The sequence below is a fragment of the Meles meles genome, chromosome 6 (assembly GCF_922984935.1).
Source record: "Meles meles chromosome 6, mMelMel3.1 paternal haplotype, whole genome shotgun sequence".
Classification (NCBI taxonomy): domain Eukaryota; kingdom Metazoa; phylum Chordata; class Mammalia; order Carnivora; family Mustelidae; genus Meles; species Meles meles.
Window position 1 is genome coordinate 50491692 of NC_060071.1, and position 21074 is coordinate 50512765.

At 50.0% G+C, this 21074-nt stretch overlaps 2 protein-coding genes across 3 annotated transcripts in view; one reads left to right on the forward strand and one right to left on the reverse strand.

The window, feature by feature from the left end:
• MAP2K1 (mitogen-activated protein kinase kinase 1) overlaps positions 1 to 14792 on the forward strand; it is a 76719-nt gene extending 61927 nt beyond the window's left edge. Inside the window, exons 6-11 of the mRNA XM_046008462.1 lie at positions 6718 to 6842; positions 8839 to 9040; positions 10358 to 10422; positions 12917 to 12978; positions 13378 to 13423; positions 13765 to 14792. Coding sequence (XP_045864418.1) covers positions 6718 to 6842; positions 8839 to 9040; positions 10358 to 10422; positions 12917 to 12978; positions 13378 to 13423; positions 13765 to 13878 — 614 coding nt within the window. The 3' untranslated portion in view covers positions 13879 to 14792. The remainder of the gene's footprint in view (positions 1 to 6717; positions 6843 to 8838; positions 9041 to 10357; positions 10423 to 12916; positions 12979 to 13377; positions 13424 to 13764) is intronic.
• Positions 10430 to 20323, reverse strand: SNAPC5 (small nuclear RNA activating complex polypeptide 5). Of its 2 annotated transcripts, XM_046008464.1 has the most exons (4): positions 20186 to 20323; positions 18755 to 18844; positions 17816 to 17935; positions 10430 to 10806 (listed from the first exon to the last, which is right to left on the reverse strand). In XM_046008464.1, the coding sequence occupies exons 1-3, from the start codon at positions 20273 to 20275 to the stop codon at positions 17822 to 17824; spliced, it is 294 nt and encodes a 97-aa protein (XP_045864420.1). In that variant the 5' UTR covers positions 20276 to 20323; the 3' UTR covers positions 10430 to 10806; positions 17816 to 17821. The 2 variants fall into 2 exon arrangements, with proteins under 2 accessions (XP_045864420.1, XP_045864419.1); XM_046008463.1 differs by lacking the exon at positions 10430 to 10806 and having other exon boundaries at positions 16573 to 17935.
• Positions 20324 to 21074: the final 751 nt, after the last annotated feature.

Genomic DNA, 21074 nt, shown 5'->3' on the forward strand with positions numbered 1-21074 from the left:
CACTTCAAAACTAATGGGAGGGGAGAAAAAAAATTAAATTGCACTTGGTGGCCTTGGTTGTAAGAAGTGGAGAGAGGAAAGTAGCTGCATGTTAGGACCCAGCCTGCGTGCTCTGAAAGTTCCCTGGTTGAACTCTGCTGTTAGGCAGGAGGAGCTAGCAAACAGCCTCTGGTTCCTTTAGCAAATTTCTGCAGGCGGGACCTTCCCAGAGCGGGAGAAGGAAGCAAACTCTCCCTCACCAGGAGCAGAGAAGCCTTTTCTCTCACTGCCAGACTTAAAGGATTTGTCGATCCCAAAGTCAGATCACGTCCCCAGATAGAGCTTGTTATGTCTATAATGTGAGTGATCCCCTTTCCCTACCACAGCTTTAAAAAAATTGAGATACGATTGACATAGAACATTGTGTTTGGGTGTGCGGCCTGCCGATGGGATGGGTGCATCTTTTGGGAAACGATCACCGCAGTAAGTTTAGCTAATATTCGTCGTGACGTGATTACATTTATTTTTCTTGTGATGAGAACTTTTAAGATGTCCTTGGAGGGCCGCCTGGCTGGCTCGGTCAATAGAGCATACAAGTCTTGATCTTGGGGTTGTGAGTTTGAGCCCCAGGTTGGGTGGAGAGAAAAAAGATGTCCGGTCTTAGCAGCTTCCAAGTGTACGGTCCCATATTGTTAACTCTAGTCACCGCATTGTATGTTCCATCCCAGGATGATTTCTCTTACAACTGAAAGTTTGTGCCTTCTGACCACCGTCCCCTACACCTGAATAAGGACTTTTCTGGAACTTTGGAGTACAGTTCAACATTTGCCCTGTCATTTAGAGCTTAATTATCGAGGCTCCGGATAATTAAGAGCCTGAGTGCTACTGTAGCCTCCGCCATTGGCTTCATGTGTCATCCTGACTCTGGGTCTCTGTTTCTCATCTATACACGGCGGTGTATGGAGCTTGCTTCTCCCCATTGTTAGGATTAGAGAGGCCTGTGTATTTAAAGCCCTGGCATAGGAGGTCTTCGTGGAACCAGAGCTTTTGTGGGGTCTTCCCAGGCCCGGGCTCGCCCGCCCCATCCCCCGACCCTAGCCTTGCAGCTGCATCCATCTTCCTTTGCTGGGGGAAGACAGCGAGGGGGGAAAGCTGTGCTCTTGGGAAGGTTGGGTGGCAGAAGGTTACAGTTCATGGCTAACTGAAGGGCTTGGGATTCTCTGTGAATGTTAATGATCTCTGCTCTTTAATTGGCTCGCTGAGGTCATGGATGAGGTAACTGGAGGTGGCTCTGTGGAGACCGTTATTTGACATACCAGGGTTGGCCACCTTTCCCTTCTGTTTCTTCACCTTTAGAGAAGGGTTAATAGGGATCTGCTGGGGTTGCTAAGAAGAGGTCATTTGAGGCCTAAAGGAATCATTTAAAAATCTCCTTTGCCTCTGTTTCTTTAACCTTTGACTCCCTCACTTATCCAAAGTCCTCTCCCTTTTGGTTTTAGCCTTTGTCATGAATGAGCAGAGTGTGGCTTCCAGGGGTCACTGGGTTTGCTTCTCCGGAGCTCTCATTTCTTTACTCTTCCTCCTGTTGCTTCTGTGCTCCCCAGTCCCTCCCCTGCAGCTCTGCCCTCTGTTCCTTCGTGCCCCATCTCCTTCCATCTTGTGTCCCCAACCCCGCCCCCATAGGGAATGCAGATTCCTGTAATAGTCTTCTCTGCCAAACAAAATGAGGTTCCTCGACTATAGTACCCTTTGGCGGGCTGACCCTCTTCTTGCTCCATCTGCCTGCAAAGGACCTTGCCCACTAGTCAGGCTGGCGTTGAGCCCGGCTGGCTGGGAGAATTCAGGGCACAGTCCACAGTGCCCTGAGCATCCCTCTCTCCTTGCCCTTACCGTCATACCCATGGGCACACCTTCTTGGTACTTTCCGTGTTCTGTCTCCCCTAGTGGTGATGGCCTTGAGGACACGGACAGGAACTGGGTCCCTTTTTACTCATAGCTCAGTTGTAAGTGTTTACAGAATAACCCAGTGACCCACTGAATTATTTAATCCAAACCCTTTGTTTTACAGGGGTAGAGAATGCTCTGCAATTAAGTTAAAATCATTTGCTCTTGGGGGAAGAATCAGAAGGCTTTGCACAGTAGTTATTTCTGGGGCAGAAAATAGGAGAGAAAAAAAATACTTCATCCACTTAGTTTTTTCATGAAAAACTAAAAGGAGGTTTCATAAAATCTCCTTGTTTGTGTTTGAAAAAGGGCTTACCTGTCCTCATTGTTGTGGGGGCTGAGCAGGATCAGGGCCACAAACCTTCACCTCTCATAGGTTTCCTGGGATAGCTTGTCAGCCTGGGGGCCTCGTGGATGCTGGATGCTTCCTTCACAATGCAGCCTAGCCCACCAGGTCCTGGGCTCCTCCCTGCCTCGCCCTCCTGATATTGGGGGTGAGAAAGGGCCTTAGGAAGCGGAGGGAACCTGGGCCTGTGATTTCAGCAGTGGTTCAACTTTCATCAACAGATGAAACAAGCGTCCCAGGGCTCCAGGAGCAGGACAGGAATGGGATGCAGAAGAACCCGGGAAGCTGAGGGGAGGGTGAGTGGGAAAGGTGCATGGTTCACCTGCAGGGACCAGCACAGTTAGGGGGGCAGGCCTGAGCTTGGGGCTGGGTTACAGCAGGAAGCTGGGGAGGTAAGGCCAGAGCAGTGGCAGGCTGGGAAAGACCAGCTGAGAGGCAGGGGCTGTCCTGCCAGAGGACAGTGAGGACAGGACAGAGGAGGGAGGGCAGCCATTGTGGAGAGCAAAGCGGGGATCCTGACAGGCCGAGGAAGCAGTCTGTCTGGACTTGGGTGACATGGACCTCTTCTGCCCCCAGAGAAGAGCCTGATGGGGCGGAGCCACCAGGGGAAGCATGCATTGGCCTGGCGGCTCAGCCACTTACTCTGGAGTTGAGTGATTTCAAGGCCCAATTCTGCAAGCAGCTTCTTGTCTGCCCTTCCAGGTCACCAAGCGGGGCTGTGTTAGCCCCAGGGTGTGGTCCAGGCAGGGAAAAGCCCTCAGGATTTCCCTCCGCTCCTCCGACCCATCCCCCATGGTCTCTGCAGCCTCCCAGGCAGTTTCCTTCCCTGGCGGTGGGATGGAGGAAAGCCGTGTTACATAAGTTTGGAGAAAAAGAGGCTTGCTTGCCATGTGAATAGAAATCAGATCCCAGCAGTGACAGAGGCGGTGTGGCCACTCCTGAGCAGCAGCTGCGGTCTGGAGAGAACCTCTGAGCCAGCCGAGGAAGGAAAAGTGGGTGGGGAGCGCCTGGGGGGCTCAGGTGGTTAAGTGGCTGCCTTCAGGTTGTGGTCCTGGGGTTCTGAGATCGAGTCCTGCTTTGGGCTCCCTACTCAGTGGGGAGTCTTCTTCTCCCTCTCCCTCTGCTGCTCCCCCTGCTTGTGTTCTCCTTCTCTCAAATAAATAAATAAAATCTTAAAAAAAGAAGCTCCAGTGGAGGTGGGTGGGGGCTGCTCTCTGTTGGGGAGGGAGGAAGTAGGACTCTGGTGCCGTGAACTGCTCATCATGCTCAGGTGGAGGGTTGCCTGTGAAGAATCCTTTGTCCCTGTAAGGGGCAGGGGTGCCATGTGCCATGTAAATGCCCACCCCACACCGGGTTGGTCCTGGTTACAAGGACCATCACCAGGTCGGGTGAAGTCACAAGCACCGTGACAGTTAGCACTGCGGCACTGACAGGCGGGTGGGTGCCGGGGCTGCAGAGGGACCCGCTCAAGGCTGCAAGTGGGGGGGGGGGGGGAAGTGGGGGGGGTGCGGGCAGGGCAGGGATTTGCATACAGGTCCCTTTAGCCAGGGTGCTCTTCCATTTGAGAACAAGGCCCAACGTGCCTTGGGCACATTTGGGAGGTGAAGGAGGCACAGGCGTAAAGGGCTGGGGCATCTGGTGGCAGGTGTTGGAGTGTCTGGTGTGTGCTGTCCCCACAGCGCCATCTCCCAGCTAGCTGTCCCCAGCTCTGTCCTGCCACTCCACAGAGCCCACTGCATCCTGAACATTTACCAGTGTGTTTGAAGGGATTGCGTAGGAGGCTACACGACAGGAAGTGGCTGAGGGGAGCAGAGTTGGGTCATGTGACGGGCGAGAAGAGGACAGGCCTAGGTATCAGAGAAGGTCTGACTTTCTGGTTCCAGCTGCACCCAGTTTCTGCTGTGGGACCTGGGCCAAGTTCCTAGACCCTTCTGGGCATTAGACTGAAGGGGAGAAGCCAGATTCCCTCTCACGTTACTTCTGATGCCTGCATTCTAGAAGTCTGTATGTAGGAGACACAGGGAGGGTGCCAGGGGTTGGGAAAGGTCGCACATCCTGTGCCGTGGTGAGGGCTGAGTCTTGGGAGGACCACACCAGTAGCTCTGAGTGCTCGTGTGTGTACACGGTGAGTTCAGAGCCATTCCGTCACAAGGGTTTTGGAGCCCCTGGTGCGTGTTGGTTACAGTCCTGGCTCTGGGCCCACAGTGCTGAGGCCCTGGTGGAGGGGGTGGTGGGCACAGAGGAACTTGAGCCGGAATGAGTGCTGAGGTGGGAGGGGCGGAGAAAGGACCTACTGGGATAGGAGAGGGTTTTTGTTTATTTTTTTTTTTAAAGATTTTATTTATTTGACAAATAGAGATCACAAGTAGGCAGAGAGGCAGTTGTTGGGGGGGGAGGAGGCAGGCTCCCTGCTGAGCTGAGAGCCCAACGCCGGGCTCGATGATCCCAGGACCCTGAGATCATGACCTGAGCGAAAGGCAGAGGCTTAGCCTACTGAGCCACCCAGGCGCCCCAGGAGAGGGTGTTTTTGTGGTGTTTTTTCCCACTTTACCCTTGGAAAGAAACTTACAAAGACTTGTTAGAATCTGTTTAAGGATGAATACAAGCATGTACCATTTCATCGTGCTTTGCAGAGAGTGCACTTTTTACAAAACGAAGGTTTGCTTCAGTCCTGTGTTGAGCAAGTCTGTACCATTTTCCCAACATCGTTTGCTCCCTTCGTGTCTCTTGGTCACATTTTGGTAATTCTTGAATTTTTCAAACTTTCTCATTATCATATTTGTTACGGTGATCTCTGATCAATGACTGTGCTTTGCCGAAAGCTCAGGTTAACCATGGTTAGCATTTTTTTAGCAATAATGTATTTTTAAATTCAAGTATGTACATCTTTTTTTTTTAAAAGACACAATGCTGCTGTATACTTAATAGACTACCATCTAGTGTAAACATAACTTTTAAAACATATATTTATTTGAGAGTGAGTGAGCATGGGTGGGGAGCAGAAGGAGAGGGGGAGGGAGAAGCAGATGTCTCCCTGCTAAGAAGGGATTCCCCAGCTCCCCTCACCCCACCTGGGGCACGATCCCAGGACCCTGAGATCATGACCTGAGCTGAAGGCAGCTGCTTAACCAACTGAGCCACCCAGGGGTCCCAGCGTAACCTTTGTATGCACCAGGAAACCCAGACAAATTATTTGACTTCCTTTATTGTGATACTCACTTTATTGTAGTGGTCTGGAACTGAACCTGCCAGATCTCAGAAGTGTTCCTGTCAATGCATTCATCTGAGTATTGAAGGGAAAAATAATAAAATGGGAATAGTGGTTCTGGCAGTTTCGGCTTACGGGGATTGGTTTTTTCCCTCTAATTTTCCAGATATTCTATAATTTCTGTAATAGTGTCTCTATTACTTCTGTCAAAGACTGTCTGTCTGGTTTAGGCTTTGCTCCTGGGTAAAGCCTGTTTACTGTGTGGCTCCCACTGCTGATGTCTGCCCACAGAACCCCGGCCTGGGGATTTTTACCAAGTCCCAGCCTCATCTCCCCACCTGTAAATGAGAATACTGGACTCTTCTGCCCACTTGACAGGGCAGTGGTTTGAATCAGGGGAAGTGGGGGAAGAAAAACATTTGAAAGTTAACCTCCCTCTGCAAAGGGAAAGGCCGATGAACTAGTAGTCATGGGGGCAGCCGGGTGGGAAGTGAGGAGGGTCCAGGTGCAGGGAAGGGGTTGGGGCTGATTCTGGGGGCACTGCCTTGCCTGGCCCCAGTAGGGCAGCGAGGGGCTCTCCTTGACTGACAGTGGGCCTCAGCTCTGTAGGCTGTTTGGGAAATCACTTCTGAGAAAGGCAGTCATAAGGCCTCACTCCCAGCCTCTGCCGCACGTATTCAAAAAACGATGCTCTGTGCTTGATATCAAGGTCAAGCATTGAAACTCCTGCCCCCATCCCATCTCCCTTTAGTCTCTGGTCTGTAGCCTTAGCAAGCATACAGGTTTTATTAGTTGTATTTTTCTTCCTGCCTCATGATCCAGCCATAGATACTCGGTCTTGCCAGTAAAGGTGATTGAAGCAATGAAGTTTGAAATCTTGATTATTCGTGATTAACTGACTACCTCCTGTGGGTCATGTGTTCAAGTTCGGATTCTCAGAGTGGGAATCTGCTGCATTTCTGTCCTGCTTGTACAACAGGTGGCCGTTTCCTCTCCTGAAAATCCTTTCTCAAACCCTGAATAAGGGGGCATAAGGGACCTTGGTGTCCAACGTTTGCAAGCCAGGGACTGGCTGTGTGATGGTTGCAGGTGCTTGGACTTAAGGTCAGGGCTGGGCTCTCTGGAGAACGAGGTGCTTGGACTTATGGTCAGGGCTGGGCTGTCTGGAGAATGTTGACCCTTCTCCCTCCCCAGTCCACCTGTGTCAATTCCCTCCCTTTCCGTGTTCTCTCCCCTGCAGATGTCAAGCCTTCCAACATCCTCGTGAACTCCCGTGGGGAGATCAAGCTCTGTGACTTTGGGGTCAGTGGGCAACTCATCGACTCCATGGCCAACTCCTTCGTGGGCACAAGGTCCTACATGTCGGTATGAGCAGTGGGTTCCATTTCTCCAGCATCTTGCCTGGTCGGGGATGGGAGACAAGCGGGTAGCTTCCCCCATGGCGCCAGGGAGTGGGTGATGGTGGGGGAGGAGAAGGAAATGAGGGAGGAGGCGTTGGTGGCTGCATCGGCATTTTCTCTTCTTACCCCCATGCCACAAGCTTCACGGGGCAGGGATAGGACTGTGGGGGGGGGGGGTGTCTCAGTTGTCCCTAGGGGCTGGCTTGGGGCCTGGCATGTGGTAGGTGCCTGGGGAGTGCTTGGCGAGTAGGCTAATGTTTGGTTGACTGAACAGGTGGTAGTTGGCTAGTGTGCTCCAGAGAAGGATTCAAAAAGGGGAAGATGTGACTCTGGGTGAGTGGGGATCTCCATGGAGATCCAGGCGTGGATTAATCTGGTGGGGAGTCAGAGGCTAGGGCATCCCGGCACACAGGGTGTTTTCTGAGTTCTCTTCCACATCCTTGAGTGAGATCATCTGATCTGTGTGTTTGCCCTGTGAAGAGCAGATTATCGCTCCCATTTTAGAGATGAGGAAAGGCAGATGCAGAGCCTGGACTGAAAGCCAGGTCTCCTTGCCAGTTAGTCCCCTCTGCTCAGCATGCCCTCGCTTGCCCTTTGGGTCCAATTCCACACCTGCTTCCGGCCTCCATGTGTGGAAGTTGATGCCCACATCCTCATTCCTTCTCGCCCGCCCCCCGCCCCCACCTGGGCAGCCACTATCCGCATGACTGGCCCAGTGCTGACCCACATTTCCGCCCCCTCCACTCGAGTGACACAGTCTTTCAGAAACATGAAACAGGGCTCTTCAGGTTCTTCCCTCAGTGTCTAAGAACTGAGCAGCTAGCGTCCTGGGCCACTCACCTGCTGTTGCAGAGTTCAAAATCTGTCAACGGGCCCTGGGACCCGTTGATCAGGGTTAGTGGTTTGGGTGTTTGTGGTTACGTGCTCAGTTCCAAAATAGTCCAGTGTTTGAGTTAGTGAAAATTCCTGTGGGAGATATTAATGATGTCCAAAAGCACGTACAGTGGTCAGGATGCGATTTTTTTTTTTTGTGGAGTTCTTGAAATACATGTGCTATTTCAGTTAACGCTGGATAAAAATAATGCTTTGTATAGTAATATGTACTTTCCCCCCTAACTCTTCCTGCCAGTAACAGCCCTTATTTGTATAGCATTTTGTGACATCTATTATCCGTTCCTATTGGGTTTGGCCTTCTTGGTAACCCTGTTAGGAGAGCGGGTGTTTTCTAATGTCTGTATTGTCCTCACCACCACCTTCATCAGCTCCACTTTATAGATGAGGAAACTGAGGCTCAGGATCACATAGTTTACAAGTCACAGAATTGGGACTTGAACTGGGGTTTCCTGACTCCAGATCCTTTGCCTTTTCTACTGTTCCATGTTGTCCAAGGACACTCAGTGAGTCTGTGGTGATCTGGTCTTAGAGCTCAACTTTCTCGACTCTCAAGGCCACTGTTCTTTCGACCCACTGCACAGTTCGTTCATGACCCATGTTCTGGAAGCATGTTCCACACCCAGGTGACAAGATGAGCCTTGCAGGCTGGGCTTTGAACCAGCTACCCTGCATGTCCAAGACAGTGACAAGGCGGGGCAAAACTGGGGGTACAGTTGAAGCGACAGCCAGGGTCCAGGCAGGCCGGAGGCTGTTAGTTGAGGGCTGGGAGGAGGCATGGGTTAGAGCCATAGGAGCCAGCTAGGATTTGAACACAGTGGTTGGGGGCAGGTCAGAGACCAGGTTAAGGCAGTTAGTGGAGGTCCCAAAGAGGATAAAATGCATCAGTAGATCCAGGGCCGGGGCCCAGACCAAGCAAGGCAGCCCACTCCCTACAGTGCACACAAGCCTCAAAGAGGCAGGGAGGCCTGAGGCCCCCCTTTGAGCCTCCACGGGGTGGGCCTCTCCCTCAGCTGCGCAGGCCCGGATTAGCTCACAGGTGATCAGAACTGTGTCTGTCTCTCGTGCAGCCGGAAAGACTCCAGGGGACTCACTACTCGGTGCAGTCGGACATCTGGAGCATGGGGCTGTCTCTGGTTGAGATGGCAGTGGGGAGGTATCCCATCCCTCCTCCAGATGCCAAGGAGCTCGAGCTGGTGTTTGGGTGCCCAGTGGAGGGAGATGCGGCGGAGACACCACCCAGACCCAGGACTCCTGGAAGGCCCCTCAGCTGTGAGTGGCCTGGTGTGGCCCCTGCTTGGACTGGGGGCAGAGGGGTGGGGTCCCTTATTCTGGTGGGTTTCGGGAGCGCTGATTCTCTGGATATTCTCCCGAGACTGCCTGCCTGTCTCTGGATGCTGGGCTGGGGTGGGAGGCAGAGCAGGCAGAGGTCTCCAGGTGGGTGTTAGATTGTTACTAGCAACATCTTCTCCCCCTCTGTTGAGTGTTGGCTGTGTTCCTGGCATGGCATTTAGCACTTTATAGGTGCTGTCTGATTTTTTTAAATCATGACTTTTTTTTTAGGTAGTTTTTTTTTTTGGAGATGAAATTCATACACATAAAATGCACATTTTGAAGTGTACATTTCAGTGGTTTTTAGTATATTGTTCATGTTGTGCACCCATCACGACTGTGTTATTCGAGAACATGTCCATCACCATAAAAGAAACCTCACCTCCATGAACAATCACTCCCGTCTCCTCCCAGCCCCAGTAGACCAGTAGACACTGATCTACTGTGTCTCCATGAATTTGCCGAGTATTATCTAATTTTAATAGTGAACGTGTATGAACACTATTATAACCTCTAGAGTCAAGGAAACTGAGGCACAAAGTACCTGGCTTGTCAAGACTGCACACCATAAGTGCCCAAGCCTGAGTCCTAGGTGCTGAGCGCTGTGCAGCACGGCCTGCCTCTCTGATCATGCATACTGAGAGGTAAACCTGGTATTGGGAAGATCCTGGCCCAGCCACCATCTTCTGATGTACTTCCTGCCAGGACATTTGTGACCAGGAGGACCTAGTATCTGTCCCTGGGAGGCCCTCATAGGAGAGGGCATATATGAAGGGAGAAATAGAGGAAGGCAGGGATAGCTGATGGTGGTGAGTCACTGGAGGGACTGTGGCTGTGCCTTTGAGGCTGGCCTGGGACTCTGGAGGATAGAAGGAAGAGACCCAAGTTCAGGGAGAACTAAAGCAGTCCTGGAGTTACCTAGTTATTACCTCATTTCCTCCTCTCTCAGTGTTAGGAAGGGAAGAAGGGCCGACATGATTATCCATCTCCACGGTAGCAAAGTCCATACTCAGCAGTCAGTGGATTTGCTTGAGGTCGCAGACCTGGGGGGTGGGAGAGCCCAGAATCCTACCCTGGCTGGCCAACTCTGTGGCCTCTGCTGGTCCGCTCTGTGTTCGGCCTTATCTGTGTCTCTGCTTATTATCCATGACCCTGTTCTGGTCCCCAGGACCCATGCTCCAATCCCTACCCTCATGTTGACAAATAACTTACTCTTTTTCTGAGAAGTGTTTTCTTTCTTTCTTGTGAAATATGTAGCTTATGGAATGGACAGCCGACCTCCCATGGCGATTTTTGAGCTGCTGGATTACATAGTCAACGAGGTAAGTGCTGCATGACTTCTTTGACCTTGGTATTTGCTTCTCTTAAGCAAACAGTTAATCTGATTGGGATACCTGTGAGTTGTTCACGCAGTGGGGCTTCTTGGGCCCTGAGGGTTTCTCGTGGGGCATTATGGGGGGCAGGTGTCCCTTCCCCAGGGAACAGCCTTGGGTAGCTCTGAGTTTGTCCTTCTCAGTCAGGAGCCCCCAGTGTGCCCACGCCATGCCTGCTGCTTCGTTCATCAGGCAGTCCTTGTGCACTTACTGTTGGCTGGGTACTGCCGGCTGAAGGTAGGGATGAGGCGGGGTCCACAGGTGGAAAAACAGAAGTCCCTGGTAGTGAAGACCACTAGCTTCATATAGGAGGCAAGGCAAATACATACACACCTGTAGGGTAGGATTTTCTCTGGTAAGTGCCTTTAAAAACCAGTAGGTGTAAAAAAAAAAATGACAGTGTAGAAATGGAAGATATTCACTATAGACTGTGTAAAAAAATACTACAAAGTACTATATATACTGTGGCCAATTCTTTAAAGTCTTTATGAAAAAAATCTATGCACGTATGTGCATATGAAGTCTGGAAATTAGTAGGAAACAGTGGTTTTCTCGGGGTGATGGAAGTTTCTTTTGGCTTACTGCTGCTGACTTTAATGCAAAGAACACATTGTGTAACACCTACACCAGTATGTTTAAGTGAAAAGAGAACAGAGGATGGAAGAGAAGGACCAGCAGTCTTCCAACCCGGGTTGAGGGGGGGGAAGCAGTGGGGCAGGGGCAGGTGGGGCAGGGCTGGAGGAGCAGAGCTTCGGGACCGGATGTTGGGTGGCAAGGCCAGCACAGCCGCCTCAGGGGCAGCATGGATAGTGTGGGTGAGAAACGACCAGTTCTGTGATATTGGGGAAGCTGCTGGGGTGCACGGTCAAAGGCACGGCCCTGTGCTCTTCTTCCTCAGACTAGCAGAATGACTTTTCATATTCCTACTGCGCTCTAAAACCAGACCTCAGAAAGGTCCCCCTGTCCCTTACAAACTCAACAGGGAAATCCTGCTTCTCTCCAGCAGTTAATAAATCACCGACCAGGGAGGTTAATTGACCTCTCCTTACTGTCCAGCTTTATGCCAAGCACCCTGGGACATGGAACAGAAGTTCAGGATGTGACCTTGGCTGCTTAAGTGCCTTGTGTCTGTGGTGGTCGGGAAGACCACCCTCTACTACTGGGATCTGAGCTGGGTGGTGGGGGGAACCACACTAAGGGAGGAGCTGGCCTGGGCTAAATAAGCCACTGCCAGTCTCCTGCTGGGCCCTGCTTGCCTGGAGGGAGGGGCGCCCAGCTGGCTTCATTATCCTCTTCACACAGGTGAGAAAGCTCAGGCTCCAGGATGAAAAGTAGCTCAGGTCCTTCCCACCTAGTGCTCTAACGTCTTTACCAGCCACACATCCCAGGCCGCTGGGCTGTACGGCAGCAGGTGTGGGCGCCTCACGGCCTCTGCTTTGTCCCCCATCCTACTAGCCTGGCCTCAGGAGGCCGAGACGGACAGCTCGGACAGCTCCTTGAGCGCTCCCTTTACCCCCCTCGGCAGGCGTGACGGTCTCCAGGGTGGCCTGAGAGCTGGACGTTGAGTCCCTGACTCAGATGAGGCTTGCCGACTTGCTGTGTCGGTGAGGCCTTGGTGGGGGGCGGGGGAGAGGCAGGGCTCTCTAGGCAGTGGCAGTGTCTGCTTTTCAGTGTCAGCTCGCCTGCTCATCTAGGCTGCACATCGAAGCAGCTACCTCTCGGGCACGGTCTGGAGTCGGCTCCCGGAGCTCCACTCAGACCCCGCACAGGTCACGTGAGGGTGCAGCACATGAGCCACCTGGTCCAGGGCTCTGTCCCAGTGACCCTGCGTGGCCTCCACTGCGTACCCCGTGTCCTCACACTGATGCCTGCAAACGGCCGCATTCCTGGCTGGTCTTGCAGACCCAGCCTTCTGTCTGCTACTGTTTTATTATCCATCTTGCACCCTTTCTTCAGGGCTCAGAAAAGGGAGACACATTTTATTACTCTTCAGGTAGCTTCTGTGACATGCACAGGTGCTGACCAGCCGGGGCTACATCTGCACAGCCCCTCTACAGCTGCTGCCGCTAGTAATTGCTGGTGTGTGTTCATGCCACACTCCAAGGTTTACAGTTGGCAGTGTCTGTGGGAAAGGGTCCCAGAGACCCTGAGGCCCTCCTCATCTCACAGCAGGATGAACTAAGGCTGACAGAGAAACAGTGATTTGTTCAGTCAGTAGACAAGTGAATGGCAGAGCACTAACCGGGCCCCAATTCTGACTGTGCTTTTTGAGTTCAGCGGTTCCACCTGGGTGACCCTGCAGGCAGCCCCCGGGCCCCCAGCCCTGTCCTCCTGTGGCTGGAGAAGGGCAGTGTTGCCCAGAGGTCTGCGGGGAGGGAGCTGGTGGGGAATATGGCTGGAGAAGGAAGCCAGGCCTTTCTTACGCTTTGACATGTCTTTGCAGCCTCCTCCAAAACTGCCCAGTGGAGTGTTCAGTCTGGAATTTCAAGATTTTGTGAATAAATGGTAAGTCTGCTACTTGCTCTCTAGAAGAGTTATGCTGGTTTTACACACACACACACCCCCCCCCTCCCCAGCCCCCGGTCTTGGGGGAGCAGGGCTCTCTCCTTTTCCCTGCACTTCCAGAATGCCACGACTTCAGGGACTGGTCTGACTACAGCAGTGGGTTAGAACTGCTGCTTTTGGCACCTGCTCTACAGGGACTGGCAGGTTGCCTTTGGGTCGTTTAATTCAGCAAGCATCTGTTAACCTGCAGGCATGCCACTCTGCTGAACAGGAAGGCCTTGGAGAAGGCTCAGGCCCTCAGAAGCTACAGGGTTTGGGGAGGGCTGGCATGTAAATGTTAAGAAACTGGAGTAGGAACCAGTGCCAGGCAGTCTCTCTCACATTATCTTTTTCTTTCAGCTTAATAAAAAACCCAGCAGAGAGAGCAGATCTGAAGCAACTTATGGTAAGGCCACTGATTTCCAAGTTGCACATAAATTATTTGTTTGTTCTCTGTCAGTCATCTGCCCAGTACTCCTTGAGCCCATTCCCCTGCTCTGCCTTGACTCCTGTGCTCCCGCTGCCCCAGGGACTGCAGGATCCTGAACGTCAGCCTGTTGTGTCCCCCCAGCAGTGTAAAGGCCAAGCGGAGGCCCTTCTGGCAGCAGCTGGCCAGTTATGCGCGCCCTGACTGCCGCCCCAGAACAGGCTCCAGGGGTACCTTCCAAGCGAAGCTCTAGCCCCAGGACTCTTGACCTTTCTTTTTAAGGTTTTTTAACACCACTTACTCTGTTTCCCTGCACATAGGTTCATGCCTTTATCAAGAGATCTGATGGGGAGGAAGTGGATTTTGCAGGTTGGCTCTGCTCCACCATTGGCCTTAACCAGCCCAGCACACCGACCCACGCAGCTGGCGTCTAAGTATGTGGGAAGTGGTAGAGAGCGAGTCCCCTGCCCAGTGGTGTGCCATGTCGCTTCCGGGCCTCTTGCCCGTGCCTGTCTCTGTTCAGACGTGCATCTCACCTATGACAAGGGATGAAGAACACAGCATGTGCCAAAATTCTATTTGTGTCATTTTTAATATTATTGTCTTTATTCTTCCTGTTCTCTCCCTAAGTGGATTGGCTTTGTGCTTGGGGCTATTTTTGTGTATGTCGATCAACACACACGCAATGTGGAATTACAGTGAAACTTTGGTGACCGTGGGTAGTCATTCTTACTTACTGAAAATTGCACTGCTCTTTCCTCACCGTGACTGGCTAGCTGCCTGTGTTTTCGGATTCTGACACTTGGTGGTACTGCATTCTTGCCAGGCAGACCTTCTATTTGAGCAGGAAGGGGCCTTGTAAGATCCTTCACAGGCAGTGCATGTGAAGCATGCTTTGCTGCTACGAAAAAGAACATCAGAAAGTATATATCATGTTATTTTATTTTTGCTTTTGGTGTAGAATGAAGCAATTTCTATCAAAATCTAGCCAGAGCCCTTCACTGCCATGATAGCTGGGGCTTCACCAGTCTGTCTACCGGGATGATTTGTAGACTTCTGGTTGTATTTCTATATTTATTTTTAAATATGTTATGTGGGATATTTAGTGGTTTATGTCTCTTTGAGTTTGAATTAGTGTTTCTAAAATGGTGGTTACTTTGAATGTTACAAATGGATCAAGGCATTAAAATGTATGAGATTTCTTTCCCCAAATCTAAGCACTGATGCTATTGTAAACAAGTGTGTATAGTGCCTACAAACTGTATGAAAATCCTTTTAACCATTTCAGTCCAGATGTTTAACAAATCTAATCTCTTATTCTAATAAATATACTATCAAGTTAAAAGGATGGAAAAACATGTCTACTTTTGTGGTAGGATTTTCAGTGTCTCTGGTACACACGCATACATAAAGTCAGACGATTTGGCCAAGCCTTATGGTGAGGGCACAGGTGGAGACAGGCAGGAGGCTGGAAGGCAGAAATGCCACACTGAGGACAAGTTCAGTGCTCTGGACTGATTGATGGATCATCCTGTGATTCCAGGCTTTGGACTCGGTCCAGCCCTTTCCTCCACTTACATGTGAATCTTCCAGCTACCTTTCCTGTGGACCTGTGAAGAGATCCCATCTCTTCCTGCCATTTCGACACAGGGAAAAGCAGTAGGCGAGGTGGGGCCTGCGGTGTCACCGTGTGCTCCCAAGGGCACACTGCTCTTGGCTTGCCGTGCCTGACTGGTGTGGGAGCCTCTGCCTGGGACACCCAGTCCTGTGCTGCTTTCTTCCACTGAAGCAGTACTCTCCCCTCTTTTACCAGTGACTTCTTTACACTTCCTTGGAGAGGAATGGACCTGATACTGGCTTTGTCCTGCCTGTGAGGTAGCAGTGAGGTCAGAAAACAAAGCCATGTCCCATTGACCTTTGCTGCCCAAGTGACTTTCAGAACTTGAGATAGGTGTGATGATGCCTGGTCAGCACCTCCTTCCTCATCTTCTTCAAGAGGGCAGGTTATAGAAAACCAAAATAAACACGTCTTTAAAAACAAAAGGCCCATTTTGTTTTTACATTTTTTTTTCTTTAAGATTTTATTTATTTATTTGACGGAGATCACAAGTAGGCAGAGAGGCAGGCAGAGAGAGAGAGGAGGAAGCAGGCTCCCACTGAGCAGAGAGCGGGATGCGGGGCTCGATCCCAGGACCCTGAGATCATGACCTGAGCCGAAGGCAGAGGCTTAGACCCACTGAGCCACCCAGGCACCCCACCCCCATTTTGTTTTTAAACTAAAAACAGGACCTGGGTAAATCTCCTGAGTAGGCCGTTCCACTCTGGATCTCCTAGAGCTTGGAAGGCAGCCAGGATGTTAAAAACCGCTTTGTGGTATATACATGGCGGCTTTGGCCAGTCCGTTTTCTCTTGCCAGGAGGCTAACATCTGTTCGAAGTCAACAGTCTAACCTATGTGTTTCAACATCCATTCAAACCGAGGTTTAAGTCTCACACCCTGTGTCTTTTGCTAACAGAGCGGATATGAACAGAGAAGGTCTCATTAAAATGTGCAAACTTCATCTTAGGAGGAAGGTGTAACCTGCAGTCTAGTACCAGGATCTGAATGCTTTAGTGTTCAGTGTCTCTTGAGGGGTGTTTTAAATTCCCTATTTACATGAAATGTGTGTTACATTTTGAGAGTCAAGAGGTTTCTTCCTAGTAATTTTTTTTTTTTACCAAGAATGACTTCGTTCTCAAGAATGAGGTCACCTGCCTCAGTCTTGCTGTTTTGAATTTGAATTTGAATTTGAATTTGAAATTCAAATTTGAATATTTGAATTTGAATATTTTGAATTTTGTCAAGTCCCTCCCTTAGACCTCCTCTTGTTGAGACACCCACAGTAGCTGGATTTTTACATACTACCTCGTCGGAATACTGTCATTTTACCCACAGGACTCTGAGAGCTGCAAAGAGTTAAGACAAGCAACCAGTTAGTGGTAGAGCTACAATTCAGAGCCAACTTCTCTAGCTCTCAGAATCCCACGCTCCTATTTTAAATAAAGCCCCTAAGTGTATAGATTGATTGCTTTTCATTGCACAACAGTCTGCACACTGTCTTTTCCAAGAAACATGCTCATTTAAACTTCTATTTAGGAATAGCTCAAAATAACTAATGAATATGTTGATTAATAAATACACTCATGTTCTCTTCTGGAATGGTTACAGAACAAGTTCTGCTTGAGGTTTTTTCTGTTTTTCTGGCTTTTCTGGTGCTTGGGCAGGGCAAATTACTTTTACAAAATTAAGCAACTACTTAACTGTATATTCACTGGAAGAGGGACAGCATGGAGAAGTGACTCTCAGCTGTAAGTAGCAAGTTTTAACAACTGTTATTCTGTAACTGTCATCAGTACAAAACTCCAATCTCCCAAGCACAGTGATTTAATGGCACATTCCCCAAGCCCAGAAATGGGTTTTAAACCATTCTGCTTTACTTTTTTGCCCCAGGGGAGGAACTAATCCTTTCCTCTGTTGCTATCTGGAGACCAGGAAGCTGCAGGACAGCTCTTTATCTGTCCTTTTTTTAAAAAAGATTTTATTTGTTTATTTGACAGAAATCACAAATAGGCAGAGAGGCATGCAGGGGGATGGGGGAAGCAGGCTCCCTGCTGAGCAGAGAGCCCCATTCGGGGCTCAATCCCAGGACACTGCGATCCTGACCTGAGCCAGAGGCAGAGGGTTTAACCCACTGAGCCACCCAGGCGCCCCATCTGTACTTTATTTCTAAGCACATTTTTCCACTGTGATGTCTCAACCGATAGGTGATGGCAGCCCCACAAAGCCCTCTACAGTACAGAGGTCTACCTGCTCCACCGAGAGGTGGCAGCAGCTTCTGTTCTCAAGTGGCCCTCTGGCTCCTCACTTGTCATCCTTCTCTCCTAGACCTCGGCCTTGCTCTGCTCACAATAGTTCAGTGGCATCCACAGAGCCTTTAACTGGTTTTCTTAAAAGAGGTACTGCTGACTGGAAAGCCTAGCTTGTATTTAAACTCTGCCCTTTGTGCAAATGCCAGACTTTCTCAATAGCATTTTAGAGGAAATTTTGTTTTGAGCATAATTACTAAATCTGACCAGAATACAGTTACAGTACCACCCGTATTGCTCAATGAAAAGATACTGCATGTCTGCTTTTCCATATGGCACTAATTTTTGTTAAAGAGTTCTGAAACTTGAGTCCTTGATGGAACCATTTTCACGACTACACAACCTAAAGTTCTTGTTCCTTTTAAAGCAGACCAGAGGGCCCGTGGAAAGAAAATTTTTTTGAAGAGACAAAAGTTCTTCAGATGTAGTAACTTAGTTCCTGTAACTAAGCTTCGTTCTTCCCTACCCTGCTTCAGGAATCTGATTCTTCTTCCTCCTCCTCCTCCTCCTCAGGCACATGGCTCCTTGTGCTCAGCTCCAATGCCGTTTGGTTGATTGATGCTTCATTGTCAACATGAACCAACATCTGCTTTAGGCAAGGACATTATGGGTTAGTAGAAAAGACACTGGCCTCAAACCAGCAAATTCTTAAATATGTTTTAAAATCAAATTTCAATTGCACCTTCATCCCCAATAATTATCATCAGGAGGTAAGGCCACTTCCTATTTTTCCAATTTCTACCCTGACCCTCTTACCCCCACACCCCCACTGCCAAAGTGGGAGGAGACTAAATGCCGTAGATTTGACACAATGTCAAATGTCTACAACCATGGTTCATGCATTAAGAATTATGCTGGCTTAGGTGTGCTTTCAAATGGTTTTAAATTGCTGAAATACATCTGGGAAAAAAAGTGCTCAAATATGGGGTATTTAGAAAGAAGAATATTGTACTATTTTACTTGAGGGCATTAGTAGAAGGAGATGTTGAGGATTAGAACTCACTTTTTAGCATTATGCATTATAGTTGAAGCTACAATCTGTTCTTAAATCCCAGGCTTACTTATTCATGAAGCAGTGGAAGTTCTGACAAACTCCTGCAAAGCTCTTCAACTCTCCCTGGGTTCACTGGAGTAACTACAGAGGTCAGATGACTAGGAGGGTGCAGGCAATACCACAATACCTGACTAATCAAGGTCTGACTAGCTGGTAGAAAAGTGGCTGTTCCCTGTCTAAAACAGTGATACTGCAATTGCCAGTTTATTAACACCAGAACATTCTTACAAGCAATTCCCTGAGTCCTCTGGGCTTGATAATGTAATTTACAAAAAGTTTTGGCCTCCAGGCAGCATGAGAGCAGAATGCACTTTGCATTCTCTCCCTAGGCCCACACTTAATTCAACTTACATCAGGTGACTGTTGAGGTGCAGGCTGAGAAGACAACATCTCATCCCCTCTCCTAGAACTAATCATTGATTGGAGGGCTAGTTCTTCAACCTAGAAAAGAAGAGGTGAGGACACTTTGCTTACTATTTCACTGGACTACTAACATGGGTAAAATTTGCTGAGCGCACTGTCAAAGGCTGGCAGCATGAGAAGTGAAAACAGTGGTTCTAGAGGGAAGGATGGGGCTTTTAATCTTTTCCCACATTTTAAGGAAAGGAGCCAAGAAAAACCTCCAGCTCCTTTCCCCTGGGTGTACAGATATCTCAGCTGTGGCAAGACTTTCATTCCCCTAGATAGGTAAGATCTGGGTAGAAAAGCCAAGTGTACCCTTAAAAAAGCAAGCCATCTTCTGATTCCACAGAAGGCTAATTCCCCAGACTTTTTTTTTCCAAGATTTTTTTATTTGACAGAGATCACAAGTAGGCAGAGAGGCAGGCAGAGAGAGAAAGGGGGAAGCAGGCTGGGATCATGACCTGAGCCAAAGGCAGAGGCTTTAACCCACTGAGCCACCCAGGCGCCCCCAGACAATGGAATTCTACCCAGTAATGAGAAAGGGAAGGCTGGAGGAATAAAAAGTACACACACACACACAAAGAATAGAAAGTACAAGTGTTTCCAGGAGCATAAAGGAACTGAGGCTTTAGGGGTCGTCCTCATCATCATACAGGACACACACCCACCACTAGTACCTTTGTACAGGTACTAGCAATACAAGAACATAATTAAGTGCCGCCCATTACGGCTGTCCTGAAGAAAGTAATATTTAAATTATATCGCAGCTGTACAGTGCTTTTCAGCTTAAAAACGGCCTTCATAATCTGCATCTCATTTGGACTTAAGATCCTGAAGAAGAGTTCTAAGCCGCCCTTATCAACACCATCTCATTGGGACAAAGAGGGTGGATTAGGCACAGGTGTGGGAAATGGCCCTGGTGCACCTAAATCTCGTCCGGGCCGTGGAATCCGCAGCAGCTGCCAGAAGAAAAGCTATTGGGAACGGCGCGCGACAAGTCTCTTTCCTCAGGGCCTCGCTTGCTTTCTTTGCACAACGGATCTACGAGTCTCCTCTGGCTTAACAACACTGGAGCTGTTTCAAGCGCCAAATGGAGCTAGTAAACGGTGGCTAGCACATGCTGAAGGAGCTCGGGAGGAAGCGGTCCGCACGTAGTGTGCGGAGCACCTGCATTTACGGGTGTTGGGAGCGTGGCGGGGACCCTGCCGCACGTACACATCGCTGGACCTCAGCCTAGGCCTGCAGGATCCAGATTCTGACAGGAGTGGGCTCGCAATATCAAACACGTTCCCCAAGGGCTTGCCAACCACCAGGTGAACGCCGCCGACTCCTAGGGTTCCCGCGGCGGCGGGGTGGAAGGGTGGGAGAAGCGGGGGTCACCTTGAGCCGGTTCAACTGGTCATGCAAGGCCGCCTTCAGCCGCAGCAGCGTCTCCTCCTCCTTGCGCAGCTCCTGAAGCCGGCTAAGCATGGCGTCCCCACCCGCCCGCCGTCCTCCCGGCGCTCTGTAACGACGTAATAAGCCCCGCGTTCCCGGAAACCCAGCGGCGGGTTGGGCGGGGCTGGAGCCACGTGGGTGCAAGGCGCTTCCGGCTCGCTGCTCGTGCTACCGCCCGCTCCGTTTGGGTGGGCGTGCTCTGCCCAGGACAATCCCGGGCCTTTTAACACTGGAGTTCAGTCATCATCAGGAATCCTAAAGCACAGGGCGTGGAGCAATAAAGAACTTGAGAGGTAAAAAACGTCAAGTACCCACTTTCAAATGCTGCTTTTGAGTACTCCCAGCATCGTACTTTCAGTGTTTTTGCAACAGATGGCTCTTTTTAACTCCACAAAACCTGCAGACGCACCTAGGAGCAGAGGCGCACGATCCCTGTTGATTTTTGCAGGCAAGGATTCCTGGTCACATGAGTGTGGTTCCCAGGAGGCAGCACAAGTTAGAACAGGAAAATAAACCACTGCTAAACATTCAGTTGGGACACGGTGCCTTTAAACGCTAACGGATGGAGATACATAACCTGAATCTGGATCTGAAGGTTATCAAAGGAAACCAGATGCAAAACCACCCTGATGAAACAAATCATAGGTCAGGACAGGTCAACCTTTAAGATGGTTAAGGTGCGCTGAAAAAACGGAGAAAAAACCCCAATGTCCTTTTTTTTTTTTTTTTAAGATTTTATTTACTTATTTGACAGAGATCACAAGTAGGAGAGAGGCAGGCAGAGAGAGAAGAAAGCAGGCCTCCTGCTGAGCAGAGCCCCACAGGGGTCGTG

Coding starts and splice junctions, on each gene's coding strand:
- SNAPC5 (XM_046008464.1), bottom strand. CDS start 20,275: ATGCTTAGCCGGCTTCAGGAGCTGCGCAAGGAGGAGGAGACGCTGCTG. Junction 18,845..20,185: donor ACCAGTTGAACCGGCTCAAG/GTGACCCCCGCT, acceptor CTTCTTTTCTAG/GTTGAAGAACTAGCCCTCCA. Junction 17,936..18,754: donor CACCTCAACAGTCACCTGAT/GTAAGTTGAATT, acceptor TGCCTAAAGCAG/ATGTTGGTTCATGTTGACAA.